The sequence below is a fragment of the Pezoporus wallicus genome, unplaced genomic scaffold (genome assembly GCF_028554395.1).
Source record: "Pezoporus wallicus isolate ANWC-B61680 ecotype Strahan unplaced genomic scaffold, APGP_CSIRO_Pwel_v1 contig_3812, whole genome shotgun sequence".
NCBI classification, from domain to species: domain Eukaryota; kingdom Metazoa; phylum Chordata; class Aves; order Psittaciformes; family Psittacidae; genus Pezoporus; species Pezoporus wallicus.
The window spans coordinates 3929869-3957147 of record NW_026639618.1 but is presented as its reverse complement, the minus strand read 5'-3'; the positions used below and the strand labels follow the sequence as shown (position 1 = coordinate 3957147).

General features: G+C 39.7%; 1 protein-coding gene across 1 annotated transcript in view; it reads right to left on the bottom strand.

Annotated features, from left to right (window-relative positions):
- CSMD3 (CUB and Sushi multiple domains 3) overlaps positions 1-27028 on the bottom strand; it is a 599019-nt gene extending 571991 nt beyond the window's left edge. Inside the window, exon 1 of the mRNA XM_057415252.1 lies at positions 26515-27028. Coding sequence (XP_057271235.1) covers positions 26515-26692 — 178 coding nt within the window. The 5' untranslated portion in view covers positions 26693-27028. The remainder of the gene's footprint in view (positions 1-26514) is intronic.
- Between the last annotated feature and the right edge of the window lie 251 nt (positions 27029-27279).

Below are 27279 nucleotides of genomic sequence, written 5' to 3'. Positions count from 1 at the left end.
TGCTTTAACATAGAAAAGGGGATGTTTTAAGGTTTGTTAGAAAAAGTGACTCCTAAAATACAGAGATTTTTGATGCTTACATTTTATTAATTATTGCACTAGTCTGATTATTTTTGATGGATGGCTGTTATCAGTACTGAAAAGTGGCATGCAATCTACTGCTCTAATAGAAAAAAACCTGTAATTTACAATAATATGAAACCCCTTAGAGATTATTCCCTTACACATAGTAAGATATGTAACATGGTTAATATTTTATATTTATCATCTAAAAGGAGAGAATTTGTCATGGATTCAGTGTTAACAAAGGTGTCCTGTAATCAGGAGACATGGCTTCAACTTTCTGCTTGACCAAAGACTTCTGTAAGATTTGGGAAATCACTTGGGACATTTTAAAAATTCTTTAGGATTTCTGAAAGCTACTTAGGGTCTGATAGGCCACAGCATGATTTGAAAAAATGTAGTTCCTAATACCTATTGAAATAACAGGTCTTAGACATTAAGGCTTCTGACAGTTCTGCTAGGAACTTGCCTGAGTCGTTAGGCACCTAAGTACCCTTAAAAAATCTTGCCTATAACTGACTTGTAGAAAGACTTCCTATCTGCAAGGAAGGTAACAGGTTATAGGTAATAGTATTCCCTCGTGACATTGTATAAGGATACATGAATTAAATATCGTGGCACTGCTAGATATTAAAGCATAGGGTAGTATATCAGTATGTAAAATAGATCACAAAGAAATGCCATTTCATAATATTAATGGTGCAGTCATCTCTAGAAAACTGTATACAGTAGTGCCCAGCCAGTACCACAGATGACAGTGCTGAATTACAGGTGATTTAAAGACTGCAACAAAAAGGATTAAGTGCATTGTAAAAAAAAAAAGGGTTGGAACGGAGGTTGAAAAGAGTTGAGAAAAACCCAAAGACTAAAACAACCCCTAAAATAACCCAAAAGAAATCTTACTTGTGAGTGAAACCGTATGTTAAATGAGCTCACTGTCCTAGATGTACTAGATCCCCTGTATTTTTTATCAATTTACATGCATTTGCACGTCAGATTTACATGGTTTAACTCTAATATTTCCTTTTTCTCCTTTCTTTCTGATGCATTAATTATCTGCCAGATATTTTTTTAAGTAACAAAGGTATTTTATATTAAAAAGTCAATATATATATCTACTTAATTTCAAGGTATAGCTCTATCCCTACTTCATTTGTTTCTTTGTTTTTCCTGAATTGGTTATACTCTTTTCTTCCTGGAAAATGAACAGATCAAAGCAACACTTTGAATGCCTGAGAATGTTCATAGAATTAGAAAGTAGTTCTACTTTATCCACCACTCAGTGGATAAGAACTGGCTGGATGGCCGCATGCAAAGAGTTGTGGTCAATGGCTCAGTATCCAGCTGGAGACCAGTAACAAGTGGTGTCCCTCAGGGATAGGTGCTGGGACCGGTCTTGTTCAACATTTTTGTTGGTGACATGGACAGTGGGATTGAGTGCACCCTCTTCAAGTTTGTCAATGACACCAAGCTGTGTGGTTCGGTTGATACGCTGGAGGGAAGGAATGCCATCCAGAGGGACCTTGACATGCTTGTGAGGTGGGCTGATGCCAACCTTATGAAGTTTAACCATGACAAGTGCAAGGTCCTACACCTAGGTCCCAGCAATCCCAGGCACAGCTACAGGTTGGGCAAAGAACAGATTCAGAGCAGCCCTGTGGAGAAGGACTTGGGAGTGTTCATCAATGAGAATCTTAAGATAAGCTGGCTTCAGTGTGTGCTCGAAGCCCAGAAAGCCAACCGTGCATCAAAAGGAGTGTGACCAGCAGGTCAGAGGTGATCCTGCCCTTCTACTCTGCTCTCGTGAGACCTCACTTGGAGTATTGCGTACATTTCTGGTGTCCTCAACATAAAAAGGACACGGAACTGTTGGAACAAGTCCAGAGGAGGACCACGAGGATGATCAGGGGACTGAAGCACCTCCCGTATGAAGATAGGCTGAGAAAGTTGGGGCTGTTCAGCGTGGAGAAGAGAAGGCTGCATGGAGACCTCATAGCATCCTTCCAGTATCTGAAGGGGGCCTATAGGGATGCTGGGAAGGGACTCTTCGTTAGGGACTGTAGTGATAGGACAAGGGGTAACAGGTTAAAACTTAAACAGGGGAAGTTTAGATTGGATATAAGGAAGAAATTCTTTACTGTGAGGGTGTTGAGGCACTGGAATGGGTTGGCCAGGGAAGTTGTGAATGCTCCAATCCTGGCAGTGTTCAATGCCAGGTTGGACAGAGCCTTGGGTGACATGGCTTAGTGTGAGGTGTCCCTGCCCATGGCAGGGGTTTGGAACTTCCAACCCTATCTATTCTATAATTCTATGATTCTACTTCAAGTATGATACTGATAACAATAATCTTGATAAGTAGAATGTCCACCATGTAACCAAAAATCAGACAAGTCTGTGCAAAACACCTAGTACTGGCAGACCAAAAGGTGTCTATAAGTGGCATTGAAAGATGTGTGAATTTAAAGTGTGGTACTGCTAATGACTGAAGATTTTGCATGGACTTAATATACTGATGAGATGATAATTTTTAATAAATTGTGTGATAGAAGATAATCCAAAGTGCAGTGCATGATAGAGTTAAAAAAATCATAAATACTCAGAATCAGAAGATTAAAGACTATGTCTAATCAATATGTTCAGGATCAGCTGCCACTAGAATTTGTTCTGGAAGCCTTTTTTTCTTTTCTTTTTTCATCCTACCAGTTCTGCTTCACATACAATACATTTGTATTTTAGTATCGCTTCATATTCTGTCAGTGAATTTATGGACCAGGAGTTCTTATGAGAGTATCTTTGTCTATATTTGATGGTAAGGCTGTTGTCCCAAAATGGAGAAAACCACATCTGGAATGTGAGTAAAGCAATTCAGTTAGAAATGGGTAAGGTAAGGCAGCTATTATTAGGAAAGAGAGTGAATATGACAAATAATCCCAGTCTCTAATAAATTATTACTTTGAAAGAGAATATGATCAAGAGAAATCACTGAGAAAATGCCTTGAGTCTTAATTACCACAAAATGATTTACATCCAACTAATAGTATAAATGTATATGAGAGCTAACATATTGACAGAGATTAAAAGGACAAGAACAATTAAAAACCTTATAGTCAACATGAAAGCTTTTCAAATATAGTCAACATTTACTACCAGAAAGGACTATCACACTTTTGTATGTCTAAGAAACATTATGGAAATCCATTAAGAAAAAGTTAGCTATGCCAGAGATGATTAGAAAACTAGAACTCTTTAAAGATGCTGTTTCTTTACTAACACCTCGAAACAGTGCCAGTGTTTACTAGCTAATACCGCATGAAGTGCAGCTTTTAAAGATGGCGCTCCCGATCATACCTAGAGAGAACCGAGAATTGTATTTTAGAATAAAAATAACACAAATCACTGGGTAGATCATCTGCCTAGGTGTCACCTCTTTCCCTAGCTCAAGCATAGTATATTTGTGGCTTATTTTGAATGTCAAACGATAATTATACAATCATATATTGTAAATTCTTTTTAGCAATGGAAGCAGTTAGTGCTGGATTTGCCTATCTTTCACTACTCGTACCTGTGAAGTCTATTTTGCTTATTTTTAGCTACTGCTATAGACCTGAAACCCTGTGAAGCCTACAGTGGGCCCAATGAACTTTGGATTTGTATTTAGCACAATACTGAATTACAGGGCTGTTTATTTCAGTATTTGATATTGCAAGGAGCTGCATGTAATCCAGAAGCGGTATGGTATGTATGGTAATCTTGTGAGATACTGTGTTTTAAAGACTTGCCATAGGATCTTTTGTTTAATTAATTATTTTATCTGTTTCCTCCCTATTGAAATGGTTGAGCAAATAGTAACTAAAGCTGATTATTATACTACTTTCTTTTATGAGCCAATTAACAGTTTAATTTAAAATTGTTTCATTTTGTCTCTGTACATATTTTATGTCGTTGCTAATCTGACATGTGTATGTATGAAGCAACGGACAAAAGAGTCTGCTTCAAAGATCATTTTAACTTTTCCTCGCTGCTAACACAGTGAGGTTCTGACACTTCCATTATAGATAGACTGGCTGGCTGAGATTATATTTTCAGGTGCTAAACTCAGGAATATACAAGTTAATAATTTCATATTTCCCTATTTTCAAAAGCTGCAGTCAAAGTGTCCTTCAGGAAATACATTAACATTTTCTCTTTCAGAGGCATAATGTTAATATTATATACTGCAGGAAAACAGGGTCACTGTCTAAAGAGGGTTGGTTGAGATAAGGCAGAACTGAGGTAGAATGGAAATCTATTTATTCTGCTGTAAAATTCCTTAGAAAGTCTTTTTCCATTTGAAAAAAAAAAAAAATTAAAATAGATCTCCTTCTGCTTTAACTTTGCTGGGCTGAATGATATTGCCTTGAGATCTGCAGATGGCTCCCTGAAGCTGCGATTCCCCATTACATCTCAGCATGTCTGCAGTTCAGACATTGTCAATAACGAAAGCACTTGTAACTGTACATAGTTTAGCTTTCTTTCATTATGTTCCTTTTAGAAAAATCACCTCCCAATCCCTTATCATTCACATGTCCCTCAAAGTACAAATGATTTCATACAACACAAGCACAATACAGTAACAGGCATGAGCCAAAGAGACCCATGAACATACTAAGCTGGCTGCTAGGGAAACTGGCCTTCTTGTTCTTCTCTAGTGGAGGGGAAAGCATAGGGGCTGTTGCCAAAGGCATCATGAGCCTGAAAAATTTGCTACAAATTTTAGGCAAAGTGACAATGATAGAAATATTGAAAACATCCTTATTTTTTTGTGCAGTGAGGAAGTCAAGAACTGCATTTTTGTTGAAAGTTTTTGTCACTTTTGTCTTAACTTTTCTGACTAGCTTGGTGTAAACTGGTAAAACATAATATTGAAATATTGTTGATGTTCTTATCATTGTGTAATGTAGCTCTTATATTCATGGAGAGAATAAAAGTAGGGAAAAAAATTATGTTATGTTATGCAACAAAACATTAATAAGAAAATACAGATAGAACGGGCAAACTTCTTACAGGCTGAAGAAAACATCCTAGGAAAATGAGAAGCATAAAGATGATAATTTGAAGATAATATGATGTTTGTATGCAAATAAGATGCTGATGATCTTCCTTTTCTTACAGTATATTCCACTAATTTGCCACAAGGCAATATAAAATGCAATAACAGTGAGCAAGTACAGTAGGAAACCTTTGAATGTTCAAAGGGGACATTCAATCATTTAAGACTCGCAATATAACAAGTGTGAAATTGTGATAATATGGTGGGAAACAGCCTACTTAGCACACAGGATGCTCACACTGCATGGTTACTTTGTGCTCTGTGGAGAAGCATCCGGCATTCCCTTCAGGTCTGCTTGCTCTATACAGGTGAGTGGCTAGGCTGGCTCACCAACAGATAAACCTCCCATCTGAGGGGAGAAAACAACAGGAGGATACCCAAAAGAATTGTTACTGAAGTAATGTTTGCATGGAAGTAACAACTTTTAAGCCAGAGGATCACAAATTGTATTATGAAATGAAATTCAGACTGTCCTTTCTCTGTCTCTATGGAGCAGCGTTTCTGGAGTCAGGCCAGAACGTGTTACCCCAAATGCATGCAGAAGGATGATTTGGCTCTTTTTTCCTCCTTTCTCACTCCCAACAGGGAAAGTCATCCACTGTTTATGAAAGCTCAGACTTATGCTGAGACGAAAAGAACCCCCAAACAGCTTCTCAAACAAGAATGAATCAACCAAACAAACAAAAGCCTACCACAAGTATTATAATGGAAACAGTAACAGAAAAACTGATTTTGGTGAGGTTGCTTAATCAGTTTCAACATAGAGGTGTTTGAATTGCATTAGGGAGGATAAGTAGGATTTCAAAGGTAAAACTAAGATCATTAATTTAGTTTTTTACAGTTAACTAGTAACCTACAGTACATTATTCTCAAAAGACAGAAACAATTCCTTTTTCTTACTATTCTTGCAACTATAGAACTGAATGTCTCAAATTTGTACCTAAGTCTTTGTAATATGTAGAATGAGAGGCTATTGGGTAATCCTTTTTTGCTTTTGTTTTTTGAAATTGGAACTTTTTTCAGGAATTGACATAAATAAAAAAAAAGGAAAAATATATTATTACAAAGGACTGAGTTCACAGTGGGGAGTAAGTGAAAGAGGAAACACACATGCTTGTGTGTTCATTTTGAGTTGGTAACAGCAATTCAAGAATCTGCTACCTTCTGGCTGAAATGTGCTGATGGATTGTAGGAAGTAAATTATTTCAGTACTTGTAACTCTGTAAGTTTGATTGTATTGGGATAGTCTATAAATTGCATGAATGGACACAGAGAAAATTTCAGAAGCTAATATAGATGGTCAGCAAGTTCAGAAGGATGAGACACTGAGCAGATCCATGGGTCTAAATGGCAATGTTGATACAGTTGTTCAGTTATTTTTTTTATTTTTGGTATATTCCAGAATTTTAGATAAGTTTATTTACTCCATCAGACACCAGGGTTGCAGATGCAAGACTTGATATATTAATGATGTGAAAGTCAGAAATAACCCATATATAAATGCAAAATGAAAAGAAATAGAATTATGAAAGTGTGATAATTCTCAGAAAAATAGAAATAGTTAGAAGTTTGGGAATAAATCCTTTCATAAAGCTTGATCTTAAACATTAGATTTTTTGTGCTGTCTGTACTGGATTTGGACCCACCCAGCTTCTCAGAACAGTTATAAAGCAAACCCCTGTTTTTCTTAATATGCAGATATAAGATAATATTACTTGCTCTTTTTAATTTGCTATTTATGTAACTGAAAAAAAATCTTGCAATCATAACCCTAGAAAGGGCATATAAATAGGTTTTATGAATAATTATTCATGATTTCCATCTGTTTAAAGTAACTAAAGCATATTATATTTGACCCACTAACTTCAAGATTTCATTTTTGTTTTTCTGTAGCAAAGGACAGTAGCAATTCCCTTGAAGCCAATTCTTATACAGTTCTAAAGAACTGAAGACTTCAAAGTGCATTTCAAATATATACAATGTTTATCCTGATGTTTTTTTTGGCAATCTATTCATAAATTGTAAACCGAAGTACCTGAGTTTTTACTGAACCACAGATAATGATATGCTTAACAGAAAAATTTACGTATTCTGCTTTTCTCCTAATCATTATCTGCAAGAATGCATTATTTGTTTTGAAACTGTGCATATGGCATTAAACTCGTATTTATTAATTTTGTATTCAAACTGAGACAATGAAAATTCTGCAAAAGGAGACTCCAAAATAGCAGTTAATGCAGTTTTTTGGCAACAGTAAGTCATAATAATAACCAGTACAAAAAGGTCTTTGTACTTCTGTAACATTAAAAAAAAAAAAAAATACAAACATTCAAGCTTCAAGATCACAGTAAAGACAAATATCTGCACTGTAGTAACACTGTTTTCTTAAATCAGATTTAAATTTTTCTCCAAGGGTTATAAACACAAATTCTGCTTCTATTCAATCCAGAGATGCATCAACCCCATGAATACCTAATTTAGATCTAACATTATGTAAAAAGCTCTTAGTATTACGTTTTTTTAAACATATAGGACTAAGTTTAGATGTAGTTCAAGCAGACATGAGTATGTTAATAGTATTATGATGTTTTTTGGAAGGCATGCTAAGGCACATGAAAAACAACAAGGTGCTTGGTGACAGCCAGCATGGCTTCACTAAGGGAAAATCCTGCCTGACCAATTTAGTGGCCTTCTGTGATGGGGTTACAGAACTGATGAACAGGGGTACAGCAGTTGATGTGATCTACCTGGACTTGTGCAAAGAGTTCAACACTGTCCCACACGACATCCTTGTCTCTAAATTGGAGAGAGACAAATTTGATGGGTGGACCACTCGGTGGATAAAGAACTGGCTGGATGGCCGCATGCAAAGAGTTGTGGTCAATGGCTCGATGTCCAGCTGGAGACCAGTAACGAGTGGTGTCCCTCAGGGATCGGTGTTGGGACCGGTCTTGTTCAACATTTTTGTTGGTGACATGCACAGTGGGATTGAGTGCACCCTCTTCAAGTTTGTCAATGACACCAAGCCGTGTGGTTCAGTTGATGGAATGCCATCCAGAGGGACCTTGACATGCTTGTGAAGTGGGCTGATGCCAACCTTATGAAGTTTAACCATGCCAAGTGCAAGGTCCTACACCTGGGTCGGAGCAATCCCAGGCACAGCTACAGGTTGGGCAAAGAACAGCCCAGAAAGCCAGCTGTGCATCAAAAGGAGTGTGACCAGCAGGTCAGAGGTGATCCTGCCCTTCTACTCTGCTCTCGTGAGACCTCACTTGGAGTATTGTGTACATTTCTGGTGTCCTCAACATAAAAAGGACACGGAACTGTTGGAACAAGTCCAGAGGAGGGCCACGAGGATGATCAGGGGGCTGGAGCACCTCCCGTATGAAGACAGGCTGAGGAAGTTGGGGCTGTTCAGCCTGGAGAAGAGAAGGCTGCCTGGAGAACTCATAGCAGCCTTCCAGTATCTGAAGGGGGCCTATAAGGCTGCTGGGAAGGGACTCTTCATTAGGGACTGTAATGATATGACAAGGGGTTAACAGGTTAAAACTTAAACTGGGGAAGTTTAGATTGGATATAAGGAAGAAATTCTTTACTGTGAGGGTGTTGAGGCACTGGAATGGGTTGGCCAGGGAAGTTGTGAATGCTCCAATCCTGGCAGTGTTCAAGGCCAGGTTGGACAGAGCCTTGGGTGACATGGCTTAGTGTGAAGTGTCCCTGCCTATGGCAGGGGGGTTGGAAGTAGATGATTTTAAGGTCCTTTCCAACCCTAACTATTCTATGATTCTATGATTCTAATACCCCTTTAGCTAGTATGAGTCACGTGTGCTGTCTCCAACCCCTCCCAGCTACTTGTGCCCCTCCTCACTGGCGGAGCATGAGAGACTGACAAGTCCTTAACTTAATGTAAGCACTTCTTATCAACAACTAAAACATCAGCATGTCATCAACATTATTATAATTCTAAAGCCAAAACACAGCATTGTACCAGCTACTATGAAGAAAATTAACTCTATCCCAGCTGAAATCAGGACAGGCAAGTAAATAGTATTGGAAGAAATTATGCACGATATGGTTTCTCCTACTTTGACAGAGCTATGTCAATACACACAGAGAAAAGACGGAGATATTGACCTTTAGATCATCTTTTGAGGCTGGACATTTTTGTGGACTCCGTTTGCTTCCCATCTCTTACTTTGGTGAGTGCTGCTATTTACAATAGGACAGAGAGGAACAAATACCATGGTTTGCTGCAGTGATGTAGCTCAACAAATTATCCTTAAACCGTCCAATAATGAGGAGTTTTCAAAAACATTTTTTTGTATTAAAAAATAATGTAATATTCCCTTCCCTTGATTTTATTTTATTTCTCCTTTCTTTTTTTTTTCTGCTCTTTTTTCTCTCCTTTCCTTTCTTTTTTTTCTTATTATACTGAAACAAAGGACTGAATGAGTATGTGCTTTGAAAAATGCCCTACTCTACTACATTTGAAATGTTTCATTTTCATCCATTTATTGCAAAATTGAGACTTGGTTTCACGACTTGCCCAACTGATGAATTTTGTCCCTTTGTATTTTTGTTTTTTTTTTTTATATCTGTGACAAATTTTAAGTTTTGTACAGGTTTACACTTTTTATATTGTGCTACTATAACAAATAATGAATTTATTCCTTATCTTGAATAAAAAAAAATTGTAACTTTTCCAAAACTTTCTGTGTAAATATCTCCAGGCTCATACTCATCATGTAGAACATACTGTATTGTTTATCTAAAATGTTTCCATGAACTCTAAATTAAATTGCAGCAATCTTGATAAGGAGGTAGTTTCCTTCAGTTTTGTACAGTGCTAAGGAGCTCTTCCTATGTGGCAAGCACAGCTACAGGTTGGGCAGAGAAGAGATTCAGAGCAGCCCTGCGGAGAAGGACTTGGGGGTGTTGGTGGATGAGAAAATGAACATGAGCCGGTAGTGTGCACTTGCAGCCCAGAAAGCCAACCGTATCCTGGGCTGCATCAAAAGGAGCGTGACCAGCAGGTCGAAGGAGATGATCCTGCCCCTCTACTCTGCGCTTGTGAGACCTCACCTGGAGTATTGTGTGCAGTTCTGGTGTCCTCAACATAAAAAGGACATGGAACTGTTGGAACAAGTCCAGAGAAGGGCCATGAGGATGATCAGGGGACAGGAGAGCCTCCCATATGAAGACAGGCTGAGGAAGTTGGAGCTATTCAGCCTGGAGAAGAGAAGGCTGCGTGGACACCTCCTAGCAGCCTTCCAGTATCTGAAGGGGGCCTATAGGGATGCTGGGGATGGACTCTTCATTAGGGACTGTAGTGACAGGACAAGGGGTAACGGGTTAAAACTTAAACAGGGGAAGTTTAAATTGGATATAAGAAGGAAATTCTTTCCTGTGAGGGTGGTGAGGCACTGGAATAGGTTGTCCAGGGAGGTTGTAAATGCTCCAACCCTGGCAGTGTTCAAGGCCAGGTTGGACGAGGCCTTGGGTGATATGATTTAGCATAAGGTGTCCCTGCCTATGACAGGGGGGCTGGAACTAGATGATCTTAAGGTCCTTTCCAACCCTAACGATTCTATGATTCTATGATTCTATAAGCACCACCAATGCCACTGTGTAACTTATCACTGAGCGCTGAGTAGTCAACACACCTAAGTCACTTTCCCCTAGCATTTAGAAGCAGTTGCATTTTAGATTAATAAGAAATATTATTTAATAAATTTCAGAAATGACCCTCAGAAGATTAGGAAAGGAAGTGTAGGTTATTTAACATAGTCTGCTTTGAGAATTTAGATAGCACACTGTAATTATACAAATTGGAATTTAGCCAGCAGATGAAGACTAATGACAATATCCTGTGAAAAATGCCATGCAATCTTTTAGGACCAGACATGCCAGCAACACCTCATCTGAAACATGGCAACTCCAACAGCTCAGTGTCTCTAACACTTTGCTTGGAATAGGAGTTCAGTTCAAATTCTAGAAAGAAAAGTGCTTCCAACACAATCAGCACCATTTCCTGAAACTCCGGAAATACATTTAAATCTGTTTTACAGTACTAACCAATCTCATCCTACCTTAGAAGTCCCATGAAAAGCAGTCTGATTCAGCCCACAGGATATTTATTGCTTTTCAGTGTAATTGGAGAAGGCAGCCCTCTTCTCCAGTGGTTTTGGGGCTTGACCTAGTGAGGCTGGGTATTTAAAAGTCAGATACTGCAAGGCCGAGATGGATTCTTACCTTTCTTTCAATAGATTAACATAAGATAGGAGGTCCAAGACTGGAGTTCAGAAATGTAGGTTAGGTCCTTTGTTCCACATACTTCATGAATGAAAGAATTTAACTCCACTTGAACAAACAGCAACTTATGGGCTGGGATTTCTGTGGGCTGCCAATAGGGAGCTCTCAAGAGGAGCTCTCAAGAAAGAGGCACACTGGAAATTCTGCCATAGGCTTGCATTCTTGCCTCATTTAAGCATCTCTATGAAACTAGAAGCCTCTCTCTTTATATTGGACCTTCATGCCTGAGCCTTCAACAGCTCTCCCAAACACTTTAAGTGGGTGGTTGAACTCATTTTTTTCCATATACTACATAGTGGCTATAGCTCTTGTCAACTGCCTTGTTCTGGATCTATAATTTCATATGCATGCTTATGAAAGGAGGTGTAAGACAGGCAGAATACTACTCCCACTAAGTGTTTTTGTTTAAAATTGACATCCAGGAAAAAGGAATTCTGGATCCATTAATCACAGTAACTAAATTTTTTAAATGTAGTAACTATCAACATATAAGAACCCTTTGACGAGACTCCCCAGCAAAGGTTAAAAGAAAAGAGAAAAAGTTACCACAGGACAAATAGAAAGAAAGATCCTTTTAAGAACGTAAAGCTGGTTAAAGGATAAGAAGCAGAGTACAGCTTAATGATCACTTGCTTAAATGGGGAAGAATCAAAAGTGAGATTGCCATAGGATCAGTGATAGGATCAATGATAGGATCAGTGATAGGATAAGTTTTCCTCCAAATCTCCATCCCCAATGGAGTAAGGAAATTTGCAGGACTGGAGATGATGTGAAGATCCTTCAATCAATCAAATGGTGCACCAGTACTGAGGAACACCAGAGTGTCCTCACAAAATGAATGGGTGTACAAATGCATAAATAGGTGAGTTTTAGAGATTAATATGCATATAGGAAAATATATCTAAATGATACCTGTGTGATGCTGAACTTGGAACTAAAAGTTTTCATCTCAGAATCATTACTGATATTTCTCTGAAATCATCAACTTTATGTTCCATGGCCATTAAGGCCCCCTCCCCACTTATTAAGCATGAGCTGGAAGAGTAAAACAATGAGATTAAGATAAAGTGTAATTTATAGACTACAGAAAACCCTGATGTACTCATATCTTTAGCACTGTCTGGAGTCCTAATTGCCACTTGTCAAAAAGAGAGAGTGATGTTCAAGAAGATACAGAAATGGGTAAATAGCAAATCTTGGGACTGAAGCAGCTGCTTTATAAACAGAAATTTGGAAGCAAGGTATAAGAGTAGTATATTCCTGTTTCCCCTCAGGATATTTTCTTTGACTTTGTCAGTCCTTTCTGTGCGAGCCTCAGAGAAACGCATTTCATCCTCACAGCAAACCACAAAGGTCAAACAGTGCTAGAAAACATCCTGTTTCAATGAATGGCTACTGTGATTGCATGATAGCTGTTCTTCAGAGACAGCTATGTGCCCTGGCTAGTGCACAGAATTTATGTGGAGATGGAATAAAGCTGGTATGTTTGAATCACCCACCCAAATCAGTCTCTGCAGGGCACATGCTGTCTAGTTTTTCAGGTGTTTATAGACATACTGATGAAGATTTTCATGAGGGGAATGAAAAAGACACTAAGAAAAAGCTCTTTCAGAGAAAACTCGACTTTAAACTTGGCAGATAATGGAGTTCCTAAATTACGGAGTTCAGATAGCTACCTTTCTCTCATTTTTATTGTTATTATTCCACTTCATTTTCTGAAGAAGTTTTCTAAATGTACTATCCTCTATTTCATTCTCCCCAAGTGCAGAAGATTTTAGCACAGATGGTTAGTATTAAGGCAGTGAAATGTTAGTTTCTGTATTTTTTGTTGGCTGCAATTTTTTTGCCATGTCAAGACAGAGTCACATTTTTCCTATGATAATTCCTCATTGCCATATTAAAAATGGTTGATTGTATCTGTTTACTCATACCTTACCAGAAAGGTGACTCAAAAAGATTGAAAAATGGAGGTTAAGTTAAACTTTTAAGCATCACTGGCTGCTTTTACAGTTCCACAGAAAATGCCACATCTTTTTTCAAATAACTTTTTTGTTACTGATATCTCTGCTAAGTGGATGTCTGGAAGAAAATGCAGCAATACTACAGTTCAGCATTTCCAACATAAAGCTCCTTTTTTCCTCCTTTCATGAATTTATATATTTAACTCCATTGTGAAAGATTAGACAGATAAAGAAGCTTTCAGCAGAATCACAATACAGGTAATTACAGGTCTGTTGGCATCTCCATTATGAACTCCATTTAGCATTAAGGGCTTAGCATTTTTCCATCATTTTGGAAAATGCCAAAATGAAGGCTGGCATGCAGATTAGCAGCCCGGATGCAAATTTGTTTACACAAAATATTTAAATCTTCTCAGCTGTTTTTGATTTAGAGATCAGCCAGAAACTTTAAGCTTTTTGGGTTTCTCATGTGCTTCTGCGAATTTCTGGACCAAATCACAGTTTAAAACCACTACTGGTTAATAAACTGTTGATCCATTGTCTTCTAAGTTTTGACATTATTTAGGCTTTGAAATGGATTTTAGAATTTCTGCTCATTTTTCAACTTTAACCTTTCTCCTGCCGTCTTAGTAAATGAATGATGAGTTAGAATAGGAGTCAAAAACTATAGCAAAAACTGATAGCAATCTTAAAAGTCTGAAACATCTTTTTAGACTCACTTAACTACAATTATAAACCAATGACCAAAGCCTGTAAGGTTTCTGAGAGTGTCAATTACTTAGCTCACTATTTCTAGTACCATCTTAAGGTACCGGCCTAAAACAATCTGATGGAGTTCAGCTGCTACAGTTTTTCAGCTTCATCACTTTAGTCCTATGCATGGTATGAACATTTTTGTAGCTGTCATATAATAAATAATTTACCTGTATTGAAAGGAAGCATTTTGCTTGTTACAACAATCTGCTCTGTTCTGCTGAAAGTCAGTAACAAATCTTTTCATTTCAGGGGGGACAAGCTCCAAAATAACCTACTTTTAAGTACTTCAGTAAGGTTATAATTGAATAGATGATCACTCCTGTTCAAAAATATGCTTCTCAGTTCAGAAGAAACTTTGAATGGAAAGATTTACAGCCACCAAGCAACATGAGGTAGAAACACTGTTAAAAACATTAATTGAGCCATCAACAGAAATGAGATAGGAAAATTAGTTTTAAGTCAGGTAGAAAACAAATAGAAAAGATGCTGAGATTGTAAAATACAGATATTCAAGTAGATAGTGGGTATATTTAAAATCCTGGTAAGACATGGGCAAACAGGAAAAATCAATGATGCAGATTCTAAAAAAATGCACAGTCATCCAAGTGTGCCAGACAAAGAATAGGAACCTAGCCCCAAGCAGTCTGTAAATTAAAAGCACAAAAAAAGTATGGTACAAAAGTGAAAATAAACTTTGTGTTAATGAAGCATGAAGGAAGCTGATGAGAAAACAACAGATCAACTAAATATATCCAAATCAGTTTGGCAAGAGTATGTTCACCTACAGGACACTGTGTCCTGGATAAAAAAATAAAATTAAAAAAAAAAAACCAAAACCAACAAAAACCCAAACCAAAACCCTGAAACTTTGAAGAATTAAGAAAACGTTCTTCAGAAAACATTAAAGTACAGCTAAATCTTCAGAAGTACCTGCAAATTCTTCAGTGATGATTCAGTACTCATTGTACTGTGTTCTACATTTTTTAATAAATGGGCCATTTTCCTTATAATTACCTCAGACTTGCCCTAAATTCTAGCAGGAAATTCTTGTCTTCTCAATAATTACAGAGCTTCTGCTGAGGAAGTTCTCTGCTTAGCTGATATCTGTTGCGCATTATGACTCTTAAGATTAGAGACTGACTCAACTGTCTGGATTTCAAAGAGATGACTAGTACAAGAGGCCCCATAGGGAGCAATTTGGAACAGTACCTTTCACAAGTCAGATACACAGCAAATTCTCCTTATTTCATTGAAATTCTCAAAGTCAATCTTGGAACAAGTGAGTAATAGAATACCAACAAATCTGGCCCTGATTTAACCTATGTGATTCTTTTTTCTCCCCTTTCCTATTGTGCCATTTAAAAAAAAAATAAAAATTCATACACAATATTCTGTAGAATCCAGAGACAGACTAATCTGTTCTGGTCATCCCAGAATGATGATATCACTAGGATACAGTAATATTAGATCTGTAAGATTTCCCTTACCATGTCACATCAACAGTATACATTGGAGCTTGAAAAACAGAGAAGCTGCAACATAGATTTCCAAAAATATAGAATGGTTAGCATTGGAAGGGACCTTAAAGATCATCTAGTTCCAACCCCATTTACAAGTATTTATGTAGAGTATCCATTACATTCAAATGTAATCTGATTCTATATTGTTTACTTGTGTGCAAATGACTAACTTACTTTTAAGTTACTATTAGGTTTTGACCTAATAATGTGTTTTGATGTTTCATTGTTTAGGGTGAAGGGGTATTATTTGATTAACAAAAAATAATCATGTAGACAGCCACAACAGACTGAAGAATGAAAATAAATATAACTGAAACTCCACTCTTCCAATCTTGCTTTCTTGCAGATGATTTAAAATCCAAAGAACATCTTGAAAAAAGTTTGTAAGTCTAATCTATGACCATAAAACTGGGAGGATATTTCATTTCCTAACAGATTACCCTTACACGTTTATTACTTTGGGCCACAAAAGGACTTTACAAATGACATAGAAACTGAAGAGAACTTTCTATATTTTACTGCAGCTTTATGTTTTTTTGGGACTTTTACAGTGGTACTTGTGTAGTGGGAAGAGAGTTTGGGAAGGGAGCCCAGAAGTGCAGAGGAGGCTGGATAAACTGGCAAAAATTACAGCAGCTAGCTGATGAGCTAGAAACTGAGTGTAGTAAAAATATATAGATAGAGTTTAGGGGAATGGTGTTTTTTTTTTATGGGTAGCTTAATTTAAAACTAGCTGAAATTAGTGTAGAAACTCATACAAATTTAAATGACCTACAACTGTAGTACTAGAGAAATTCAGGAATAGTTGAAGCATATCCCTAGGAAAGTTGTGGAGACAGGCATGCAGCAGTCACCACTGCTGTTGAACTCATTCTGTATTAGTCATTGATTCTGTTGCTCATTGCTATTTCAGATAAAGAGCTTTCAGAAGCATAAATTTGTCAGGATGTTTACAAAAATCACTGTGTCTTACATTGTTGATTGTTGCAACTCTCCACTGCTGAAAATGACAATGACAATAAAATATATCTCACCTACTTGTCAGGGGAAAATTGTTATCCTTGTATGAGAAGATATGGGAGACTCTGTTGGCACTGTAACCTCTATGAAAAACACAGAAATGCTATTGCTAGTTTGGCGTCTATGCCATTTTTCTTTCCACAGAAAGGGCTGAAAATTAAACCTTCTCAAGAGTGCTGAAGTACTTGAGTAAAAAATTGGGACATTGAAGAAATACAACATTCACATTCTTACAAGATGTCTGCAATTGCTATAAAGAGAATATGGTTGCATTTAGGATATATGAAAGTTCGTTAAATAGAATCTGTAAAAACCTCCAAAGAAATATCCTCCCAAATGTCAGAGGTATTTTATTTTCCCAGGAAGGAGTTGCTGAGATTGAAATAAAGGGTAAAGAGGTGATATTATCAAAGTCTCTGAAGCTAATAGCTATGTGAATTGTGTGAGAGAAATGATTGGCCCCCTTCAAAAGAGCTTGCAGAAAGAAGCAGCTATTGAAAAGAATTCTGAATGAAAGTGATAGAATAGTGTTGAATAGTAATGTGGAAAGGAGTAGGTAATGTTGCTCCTATTTGTTTCTGAGTTGAAAACCACACCAAGAAACTGAGGACTGAGCAGTCAGTTTCCCTCTTTCAGGTATAAGTCAACATTTTTCAAGACCATCAAATGTAAATTTTTTTTTTTCTCAGTTCCAGGAAAATTTTTCAGCAGTTTTCTATGAATAGATTTAATAATTAATAAATAATGTGAATGTTGTGAAAATTTTAGCCATTTTAGTAGTAGTCTTAAGAGGGAAGTATTGTTGCCATGAGTATTGTTAAAACATTCACTTGATACAGTACAATTTGTATCATGTTACTTCAATATGCTAGAATGATGAAAACTCTCTAATCAGATAAGCACTTCTGTGTACACTATATTGATGTAAAGATTTTGGAGAAGATGTCTTGCCCCTTCATTCTGAAATATAAATTGTAAGTATTTCTTCACTTGTGGTCATTAAAAGTGCCATGTCATGCAATTAGCATTGCTAAAATAAGTAGCAGTAGTTGTACGGTTAAAGTGTCAGCATAGATGTGTTCAAGGTAAAACACATAAGATGAGCATGGTCATGAATTAAGCATATGTTCTTCTTCACAGCTACAGACGCTTGCTACCAGAATTGTTGGTATGCATTGCCAACAGAATCACAAACAATTTACTTCTGTAATCTTTAGATTTATAATGCAATGTGAGTTTTCCAAAGAGCACTTCTATTGAAAATTTCTAGTGTATTGTGAAATGCATGGCTTCTGTTACAATTTATATTGCTGACTCAAATGAAATACATGTACAGAAAACTGCAGTTCAAAACTCAGTATGAAAAGAAGCAGAGGCAAATCTGCTCTCAAAAGTAGATTTGGACTCTTCTGTTGCTTTCAATGGGCTTAACAACAGGCAGTTTAGAAGCTCATTTTATATCCTGTTTCATAACTTCCATTCACCTTTGGATCAAAGCTGATATACAGAAGCAAAAATGCAACTTTTAGTGTAGACTTTTAAAATATTAGTTTTAATTAGACTAAGCTTTGATCCTCAAAGAAAATAGCACAGCAATCAAAAAAGCTAACTATTACAGAAAGTGAAGTTTCCCTTCTGGGTCAGATTAAATAATGGAGGAAAGGTTTTGTAATCCAAGTAGTTCCATCTCAGTGGTATGCTGAAACAGAATACCTGTACTCTGCGTTTATGTAGTTCATTTTAGCCAAGGACTCTAAACTAAACTTGTAGATATCCACTTGCTGGGTATGAAAACAGTTCTGTAAGAAGATAATGATCACAGAGGGATCATTTTAACTGCTGCTGAAATACAGCCACCTCTGAGATGTGGCATGTCAGCCTCTTTAAATGACAATACCAGTATTAAAATTAAAAAAAAAGACAATAGCACAGAAACATTTTTTTTCTACATTTAAAAGGTGATTAGAGGTTTTCAGTCTACTAAAAAGTTTTATAGAAACTATATTAAAAAAAAAAAAAATCCCTAAATCCATGTGAATGAATAATTATGTGCTAGGATCAGGTTTTATTAGTATTTTAGAAATGGGTGGTTTTTCTTTTCATCAAGCTTTCTTCCTAACATTTGGTAGCTATCACTACTTGTAATCTTGTTTGGTTAGTGAAAACAGTTACAAATTATAGTAGAACTTCCTTCTGAGATTAGAAATACACAATAAATTAAGAGGTAGTGGATGGCTTAGGAAACGCATTTCAAACACTTCAAGCTGTTACCTGTGTCTTTGCAAGATAACAATGAAAGCTCTTCAATATATTGATAATATAACCAAATACATGTAATTGATTTCTATACATGCATATTATGTATGTATGTATGTGTACATATATGTGCAAACAAAATTCTATGATAATGACATCAAAAGAGTCACAGTGCATAAAGATAGAAAGCTAATAAAATAGGTATATATGGGAAAGAGACAAAATAGAATTTAAGGTCAGAATCTCTATAATTCAAGTAATTACTCAGTCATTTCTGCCTCAAGCTTCCAGATTCCTTTAGTCCTACTGCAAAAATAATCAGTGTTACTTACATGCCTAGGGAAGTGAGAATTCACCACCCCATGAATCCTTCTGCTGTTAAATTACTTCTTGTTATTTATCTGATTTCCATGATTCAGTGTGAATATAACACATGCACTATGATGCATCTTGTACAGTCTCAGGGAAAATGGCAGTCTGTTTCTCTATGGCCATGTTGGTTGCATACCATCTTACTCTTTGACAGTCCAATTCGGAGAGGACCAGTCCTGGCAGAATCCCTTGTATGCCATTCCCTGATACTTTGGGTATTGTTATTCTATAATAACAATATTGTTACTCTATAAGTAACAATATTATAGAATATTATTACTCTATAAGTAACACTGTTCCTAAATCTATAAACTTATCCACCTAACACTTCAGACACTGGGAAAGAGTCGATGAATTTCAACCATTTTCTTCTTTGACATTTACAACAGTATTCAGCAATTGTGACACTAGAATTATGGAGCCACAGTAAATCTTATGTAGTCTGTAAGAACAGGCCAGTGAGACCATAAAGACAGATCTGGAAACTAAACCAGCTAAATATAAGCATCTACAAAAATGTCGTATGTCTCTGTGTGTGTGTGTGTATGTATATTTAAAACCATCTTCCTCATAGTCTGATAGCCTTCTCTATTCCATTTCCCAGAAGAAATGCTGAATGTTGGAAAGGAGATACTCAACATCTAATACTGCTAGCCTTTTTTTTTAAGACACAGTTGAGATCCTATAAAGTAAATATTATGCACCCTTCCATTTAGGTCCAAGATAATTGCCATATATTGACCTTGAATTTTACATCAATTTGAAAGAAATCATACAATTTCACAGACAAGGAAGCATTCTTCCACAGAGTTGTTTGAAAGGCATGTGTTTAAAGCTCATAAGAGTTCTGGAATTTTGCAATAAACCTTAGCATAAAAATTATTCAATCAAAATGGTTTTATAGCTTTTTAATAACTACTCCTATCATATGCCTCTCTGATTTGTTACTTAAACATCACTTCTTCAAATCTCATGTTATAAGAACTGCCTTGAAATTATAGAGGTCTAAGAAAAAAAAAAAACAAAACAACTTAGACCAAACTGTTTGTTCTCAACTGTTCTTTCCTGGAAGATTGCTTTGGAGTAACTGGAAAACTAATTTCCCACAAAGGCTTTGTTCTATCTTTTCAACTTTAATCATTATGTCCAGAAATACAAGCTGAATGATACTTATCAGCAAGAAGTTGAGTCTGAGATGTCACAAGCCCCTTGAAATAGAATTGAAATTTTCTACTAGTGGAGAAGGAAAAAACCCAGCAAAACAACAAAACCAAAAAGCAACCAACCAAAACCAACAACCAAAAATACCCAACAATTTTTGCAGCAGATTGTAAAGCTTTTCCTATTACTATCAATTCCAATTTCTTGGATTCTTTAGAATTAAGGTTTTACAGATGATTTTAGGTTATTTTATAGATTTTTTTTTTCTTTTGACTTATACTGTCTCTCTCCCAGCATTATAGCGACGGACTCACTTGGCCTTGCTTCAGAGGTGCCAACTATTTCCCCAGGCTCTTAATGAAGAAAGCTAAAATTGGAAATGCTCAATACCTCTGAAAATCAGATAGTGTCCAAGACACTTCTTTTTATAAAAGGAGAGATACAAGGCTATGCTATTCTTCATAACCTTTTCTCCTAAAGGGTGTTACAATCATGCAAATTGAGCCATCCCCACAGGATATTTCAAAATATTTTTTAAATTTCTATGAACAATTCTGTGCTTTTCTTTGTCTTTACTGGATTCAGTGGTCACAAATCTCAAATTCTTGGGGTTGACCTATGTAGCACATTAACAACACTGGGTTGTTGCCAATTTTATTACAAGCTTTCATACTACTCAGTGCTTTCAGCCAAATGCAGAGTGTGAAGGATGGAGGATGTATGGGAAGAGAAGGGAAGCAGAAGGATAAAGAACAGAAAAATGAGTGGAACACAGGCCAGTCCATGTCTCTTAAAACCTGGGTGTTCCAAAAGCAGTCTCTAGCGCAAAAGACACAAAACTGCTAGCTGTTGAAATCCAGGATAACATGCTAGTCACTCTGTGTGTGTTGTTTCTCCTATCTTTCCCTAGACTGCTGCTAATAGTCACTGTTGGAGATAAAGGGCACTAAGCTAGATGGGTAATTGATCCTATTTGACTTGTTCCTCAAAAAACAAACCCCCAAAAATTCCCACAAGCAAGAAAAATACCAGGTAGACCACAAATTTCTGCTGTTTACTGCATGGGAGTTTTGGAAAAGGAGAGATTTGAAAGCATATCCACGGAATTCTTTAGGTCTTCTGGGATGGTGCTTCCAAGTCAAGATGTTGATAACAGAGTCGCAGACAGAACATGTCCCTTCTTCAGCCTGTGGGCTGCTGGAGCCCCCCAGTCTGCTCTCTCTAGGAAAGGGCTCCCCGTGCGCGAGGGGCTATTTCTGTCCCTAGTGCTGTCTGACTTGCAATCAAAAGATTTGCAGGAGTCACCATGCCAAAGTAAGCAAAGCCAAGCGATGGGAGACTGTATTAAGGAGTCCCGGGAGGCGCGGCCGCCTGAGGCGGCTGCGGAGGCCAGTGCTCGTGCCGGGCGCGGCGGAGCCCGCCGGCGGGGTGTGTCGCCGCTCCCTGCTGGCTCCGCGTTGCTACCGCTTCCTCCCTCAGTGAAAAACGTGAGTCTGCGGGCAGCGTTCCTCTGTGCCCTTTGAGGGTCCCTGGTGCCATCGGGTAGGGCAGGGCTCGGTGGTCCTCGATGCTGCTTAGAGGGGTTGTGTGTTCCTTCCTTTCTAACCTGCCGGAGTAGGAGCAGCTGTGCGCTACGCGCAGGGACTCAGCGGAGCCTTGGCTTAGCCCCGAGAAGGGTAACTTTGTCTGCATCCCTGCAGAACTACGCGGCTCCAAAAGACGCGCTCTGAGCAGCTTGCTGAGCAAAGCCTTGAGGGATCTGCGGGAGCTTGCGGGAAAGAGGCACCGTGGAAGAGCTGAGACTGTGCATGACGAGGAGTTGAAACCCAAGGACAACGTTGTCCCTTCTCTAGTCAGTGTCTCCGGTACCGTGCGTACAAACGCACAGACACAGACGCCCACACAAACGCACAAAGATGCAGCGGCGGCAGCGACCATCTGGCACTGGGGAAACCCGAACCCGGCGTTTCTAACCCAACAGTTTCCGCTCCGGGGACCGAGCGAGCACGTCGGTGTGCCCGTCCGTGCCCCGCCGAGAACAGACTTCGCCAGTAACCCCATAAGCCAAGGGACCGGGAAAGAAGCAGTGGGGAGGGGCTGGCAGAGCCTGAGTGGAGCGGGATTGAGTTGGGATGGGGGAGAAGATAGAGTAATGCACTTGATGATCTTAAAGGTCTTTTCCAACCTAGCTGATTCTATGATTTCACTCTATGATTCTGTGACTGCAGAGGTGGCTGAGAGCAGCAGGGCACGCTTTGTCCCTGCTAAATATTCCCACATGCCAGGTACCCATCACTGGAAATGGAAATCCTTTTCATTTTTTCATCACTGCTTCTGTCAATGAGCCGTTAAAAATCTCACCACTTCATCTCCCTTTCATTTTGAAAGCTGCCCTTGTTCTGCTTGTCACAACTGCAACAGGGGAACGGAGGAACACCAGCAGAAGCAAAGCCTCATTTTATCCAAGCAGACAAAAAAACAGACCTTGGCTTCTCTGATCTCTGTCTTGGAGTGACAATAAACCGAGGAGATGGAGAAGTCTTGTGGTCTGTGGTCATTTCGCCTTTTTCCCCTCTGGTTTGCTCCCACAAACAGATCACAAACATTTATAGGTTTGGGTCGTGTCCCCCCCCCTTTTTTTTTTTTTCTCTTTTTTTTCATGGTGGAGGGAGTTGCCAAACTGAAGAGGTGCAGGTATCAGTGATTTCTGTCCTAAATCCCAGGAGGCAAAGCTCACTACCGCAGGTTGTTTCCCCCCACCTCTCCTCCCCTTTCTGTAAGGAGTTGGATGGTGGAGGTTTCCACTCCCTGCTCTTCCAAGTTTGTTTTGTGTCTCCCATGCCTAAACGTCGCTCCTCATTTCTCTTGTGGTAGGAGTGAGGGAGGAGAGGAAGGAACTTTCCTAGGTGTCTTGCACATCCAAAGGGAGGAGCACAGGAGCCATCATCCCTTGCACCTGGCCAGGCATCACCCTGCTTTGCATTTTCCAAGGGCTGGGTAGTGTGTGTGGGAGTTGTTTATTGTTTCTGTTTGTTTATATGCATTCCCTCCCCTTTAATGATGTAATTTATTTGCTTTGTTACTCCTTGTCTATCTGAGGAAGATTTTTGTTGGAGATTGATCCATGATATAACAGATACTCTGTAAGCAGCTAAAGATTTTCCTTTAAAAAGGTACAATTCCTCTTTACCTCAGGTCTTCCCACCATTTCTTCCCCAGCAGTTATGCCGATTTCCTTCCATTTTCTCTTTCTTTCTTCTTTCCCCTTTTCTAGCCCCTCCCAAGTGTTGTTGGAAGGTGCCAGAGAAGCACAAATTTATGGACTAATGTGAAGATATTTTTTGTCTATATGGATATATTTAAGGAGAACATAATTAATCAGATCATCATGCCTCTGTAAGTCCCCTGGGATGGTTTGACACCTGCAACAGTAGGATAGCTGGGGATTGAGATTGGAGAAATGGTGATGGGACAATGACAAAAGAAGGGTCTGAGAGGCAGATACCAAGCAAGGCTGTGGAAGTAGTCTGGATGACAGAAACCTCAGCAACAGTTTTGGTGTTATGATGTGGTGCTAGACTATTCAGTAGAGGTAATTAAATTAGGAAGGGTACGGGCTGGAGCTTTGTGGAAATGAAGGGTATGGGCTGGAGGTGGGGTTTGGTGACAAGGCCTTGCTGGGCAATGGTACAGAAGATGCAGAATCTGAGGAATCAACTTGCTCCCAACATCTGGAATGTTTTAAATGAGCAGGTATTCATTCATTGTTTGCCTTTGACATGATTTCTGGGAGCAGAAGCATGTCCTAACACAATGGGAATGTAAATCAACGTAAAATGTATTCATTCATGGAAGTGGGGAGAGAATGTGAATGCCCAGAATAGATGCAGTGCTGCAGCGAGTCTAAGCCAGTTGTATGGAGCTTGGCTGCCTAAAGAAGCCTACATCCAGAATGTAAATCTGACCTACTGGATCTGCAGATGCTGAGACGAACACCCCAGTCCAAAGAAAGTGTATGGAAACTGCCAGGGTCAGCACCTGGGAGGCTCAGGCCCTGACCATAGAGAGGAAGCCGCTTCACAGCATCTCTCTGGGACTGTACGTGGGCAGGAAGAGAAAGGGAGCATCCAGTGTTTTTTCCTTCCCCCATGCCCAACGGCAAGCGAAGCGGCTTCTCAACAGGTGCTGTGGAAACTTGCACAGCTCCGCGGCCATCGCGGCGCGAGGAGAACCGCCCGAGCCCTGAATTTTGTAGGATGCTGCCGCCCCGCGACTCGTGCTCACCAAGCAGCTGCAGCGGCAGCAGCCTCGGCGCCCCCACTCCGCTCTCGCGGAGCGCCGCGCAGCCAGCCCATGGCTTCCAATAGTCGCACCCGGCGCAGGGAGCGAGTTAATGGCAGCGGGCTAACCCAGGGAAAAGCGCGGAGTTGGTCTTTGATCGCAGGCCTCCCCCAGAATGGGGCAATGCCCATGGAGCAGCTACCGTCAATAGTTGAAAACAGAAAGAAGCTGCCTGTAATCCAAATGTGCATTAATGTCGCAGGCAAGCCCCCTCCCCTTGGATCCCCCGTGTTAGGATAACGTGAGATGAGGTAAAAGCCCTCGACACCCTCTCCATGAAACACGAATTATCTTTTTCACAAGATGCAAATGGGGGACAAGCAGCTGCAAAGCTCTACAATAAACTGTTTCATCCAAGGCAAAGCCAGCTTGGTAAGGCACGCTTTTGAATGCCGCCCCCCTCAGAACACCTCCTTCCCACTGTGCAGGCAACCTCTGTAGGTGATAACCAAGTCTAAAAACTCGGAGAGGATCGATAATGTCTACTAAATATTCTGGGAGGGTACGAATGAGGCGGGGAGGAGGGATAAGGATGAGGAGGGGGATAAAAGGGTGATTAATCAGATATTAATCACTGGCCACAAACAAGGGGAGATTATTTCGGGTAGGCAGCCGACTGTGGGGAGTTGCAGAATAGATCCATTTACTGAAGGCACGCGTGATGGGATCAGCACTTCACCCTTTAACGTCGCCTGTGTAATTTTGCAGGTGCACATTATTCAACCCACATATTTCTTCTTCTCTCTGTGGTAGCATTTCCCTTAACTGTCTGCAAGCACAGACTTAGTGGAGATATTTCTGCCGCTAACTAGAGGTTTCCTTTTGCTCTCCTTTCATGAACACAGAAACAGGAAAAAAGCAAAATAGCCCTTGCCCAGAAAAAAAAAAAAAAAAAGAAGGGACAGACAAAACCCACCCCAATACGCACCTCCTACAACATACATGAGGGAAAGGTACCAGAGGAGGGAAGAGAAAAGGTCTCTGTCTTTGCACCCAGCGGCAGACCATGCCTTCAAGGCTGAATTACTAACGCACCTTGCCGGCAGGCGGTGAGCCCCGCATGCAAGCCAGCAGCTGAGCCAGAAGCGCAATTCAGGCTGCGAGACCGCTGCGCACACGCTTTGGTCCTCTGTAACTTTCCCCGCACAACGGGTTAAACTAATAAGTGCATCGATACAGGCATTCCCGCAAAGAGCCCGTCGCTCGATCGAAACCCAGAAATGTAGGTAAACCTCCTCCCCCCCCCCCCCCCCCCCCCCCGCAACACACATAGACACTACTATCATTATCCCCTTAAAAAAGTCATTCGGTGGGATTTGCTGAAATATACACTAGTTAGAGGCTATATGAATCAACTCACGTCTCCGTTTGAGCATACTGCAAGAATATTTATTGAGCCCCAGTTCAGTCACTGCATTGAAAGCCAAGCCTGGCAAGCAAATATATTTCCTATCTCCGAAGAGAGCTCTGAATCAACTCCTTCTTTTCTCCCCGCTTTAGCCATCATTTATATCTTTCCATTGCAAAGTACTCAGGATAAAAATGTAAATTAAGAGATAAATATATTTTGAAACACACCTTGGTATAACAAGGAGAGAGGTTGCAACGCCCTGACCGAAAGCAAACGGACCCCTAAAAATATACCCCTCAGATGCTACCCTACCTTTCACACACGAAACCATCAATAAAAAGACGAGGTTCCAAAATGTAAATCCACTTTTAATCTCCATTTTCTTCACCAGGATGAAGTCCAGCCGGCCGCATTTAGTACATTCCCTTTCCCAAAAGTCTCCTAATTTCGATTCCTTTGTACGGATTTCCCCTCTGCAGATCCCTTTCATATTATTCTCGAGAGCTCCTAATTCCTATTCCTCGGCCAGGCGCAGCGGAGTTGTTGCTGTTGATGGTGCGCGGTCACAGCTCGGAGTGAATGGTGTTTCTGGGATACCACAGCAACCTTGACGAGGACTCAACCATCTCTCCAACGGGGGCACAAAGTCTCAGCTACTCTCGATCGTGTCTTCTCCTTCCCCCACCACCCCCCCCGCTACCCCAACTCCCTGCGCAGCCGAAACCCACCACAATCTGGGCTCGTTACAGCATCCTCCGGGAGCCACGGAAGAGCATCTTAAAGCTCAGGCACTCTCTCCAATAAACTCCAAACAGTATTTGCATTCGAGATCTTGCCCCCGCCCCCCCTGCTCCCCCAAGAGGATCAATTCTGGCTGGGAACACGGCTCAGGATGAGAGCGCGGTGGCGAGGGCTCCGCAGCCGCCAGCGCAGCTCTGGGCAGGAGATGCGTCGGGACGCGTCTACCTCCCCTTGCCACGCGCGGAAATCACTGCCTTATTATTAACGATTCACGTGCGGTGCGTGGGGCTGCTGGCGTCACCAGCCGCACACACACACACACACAGACGCGCTCTC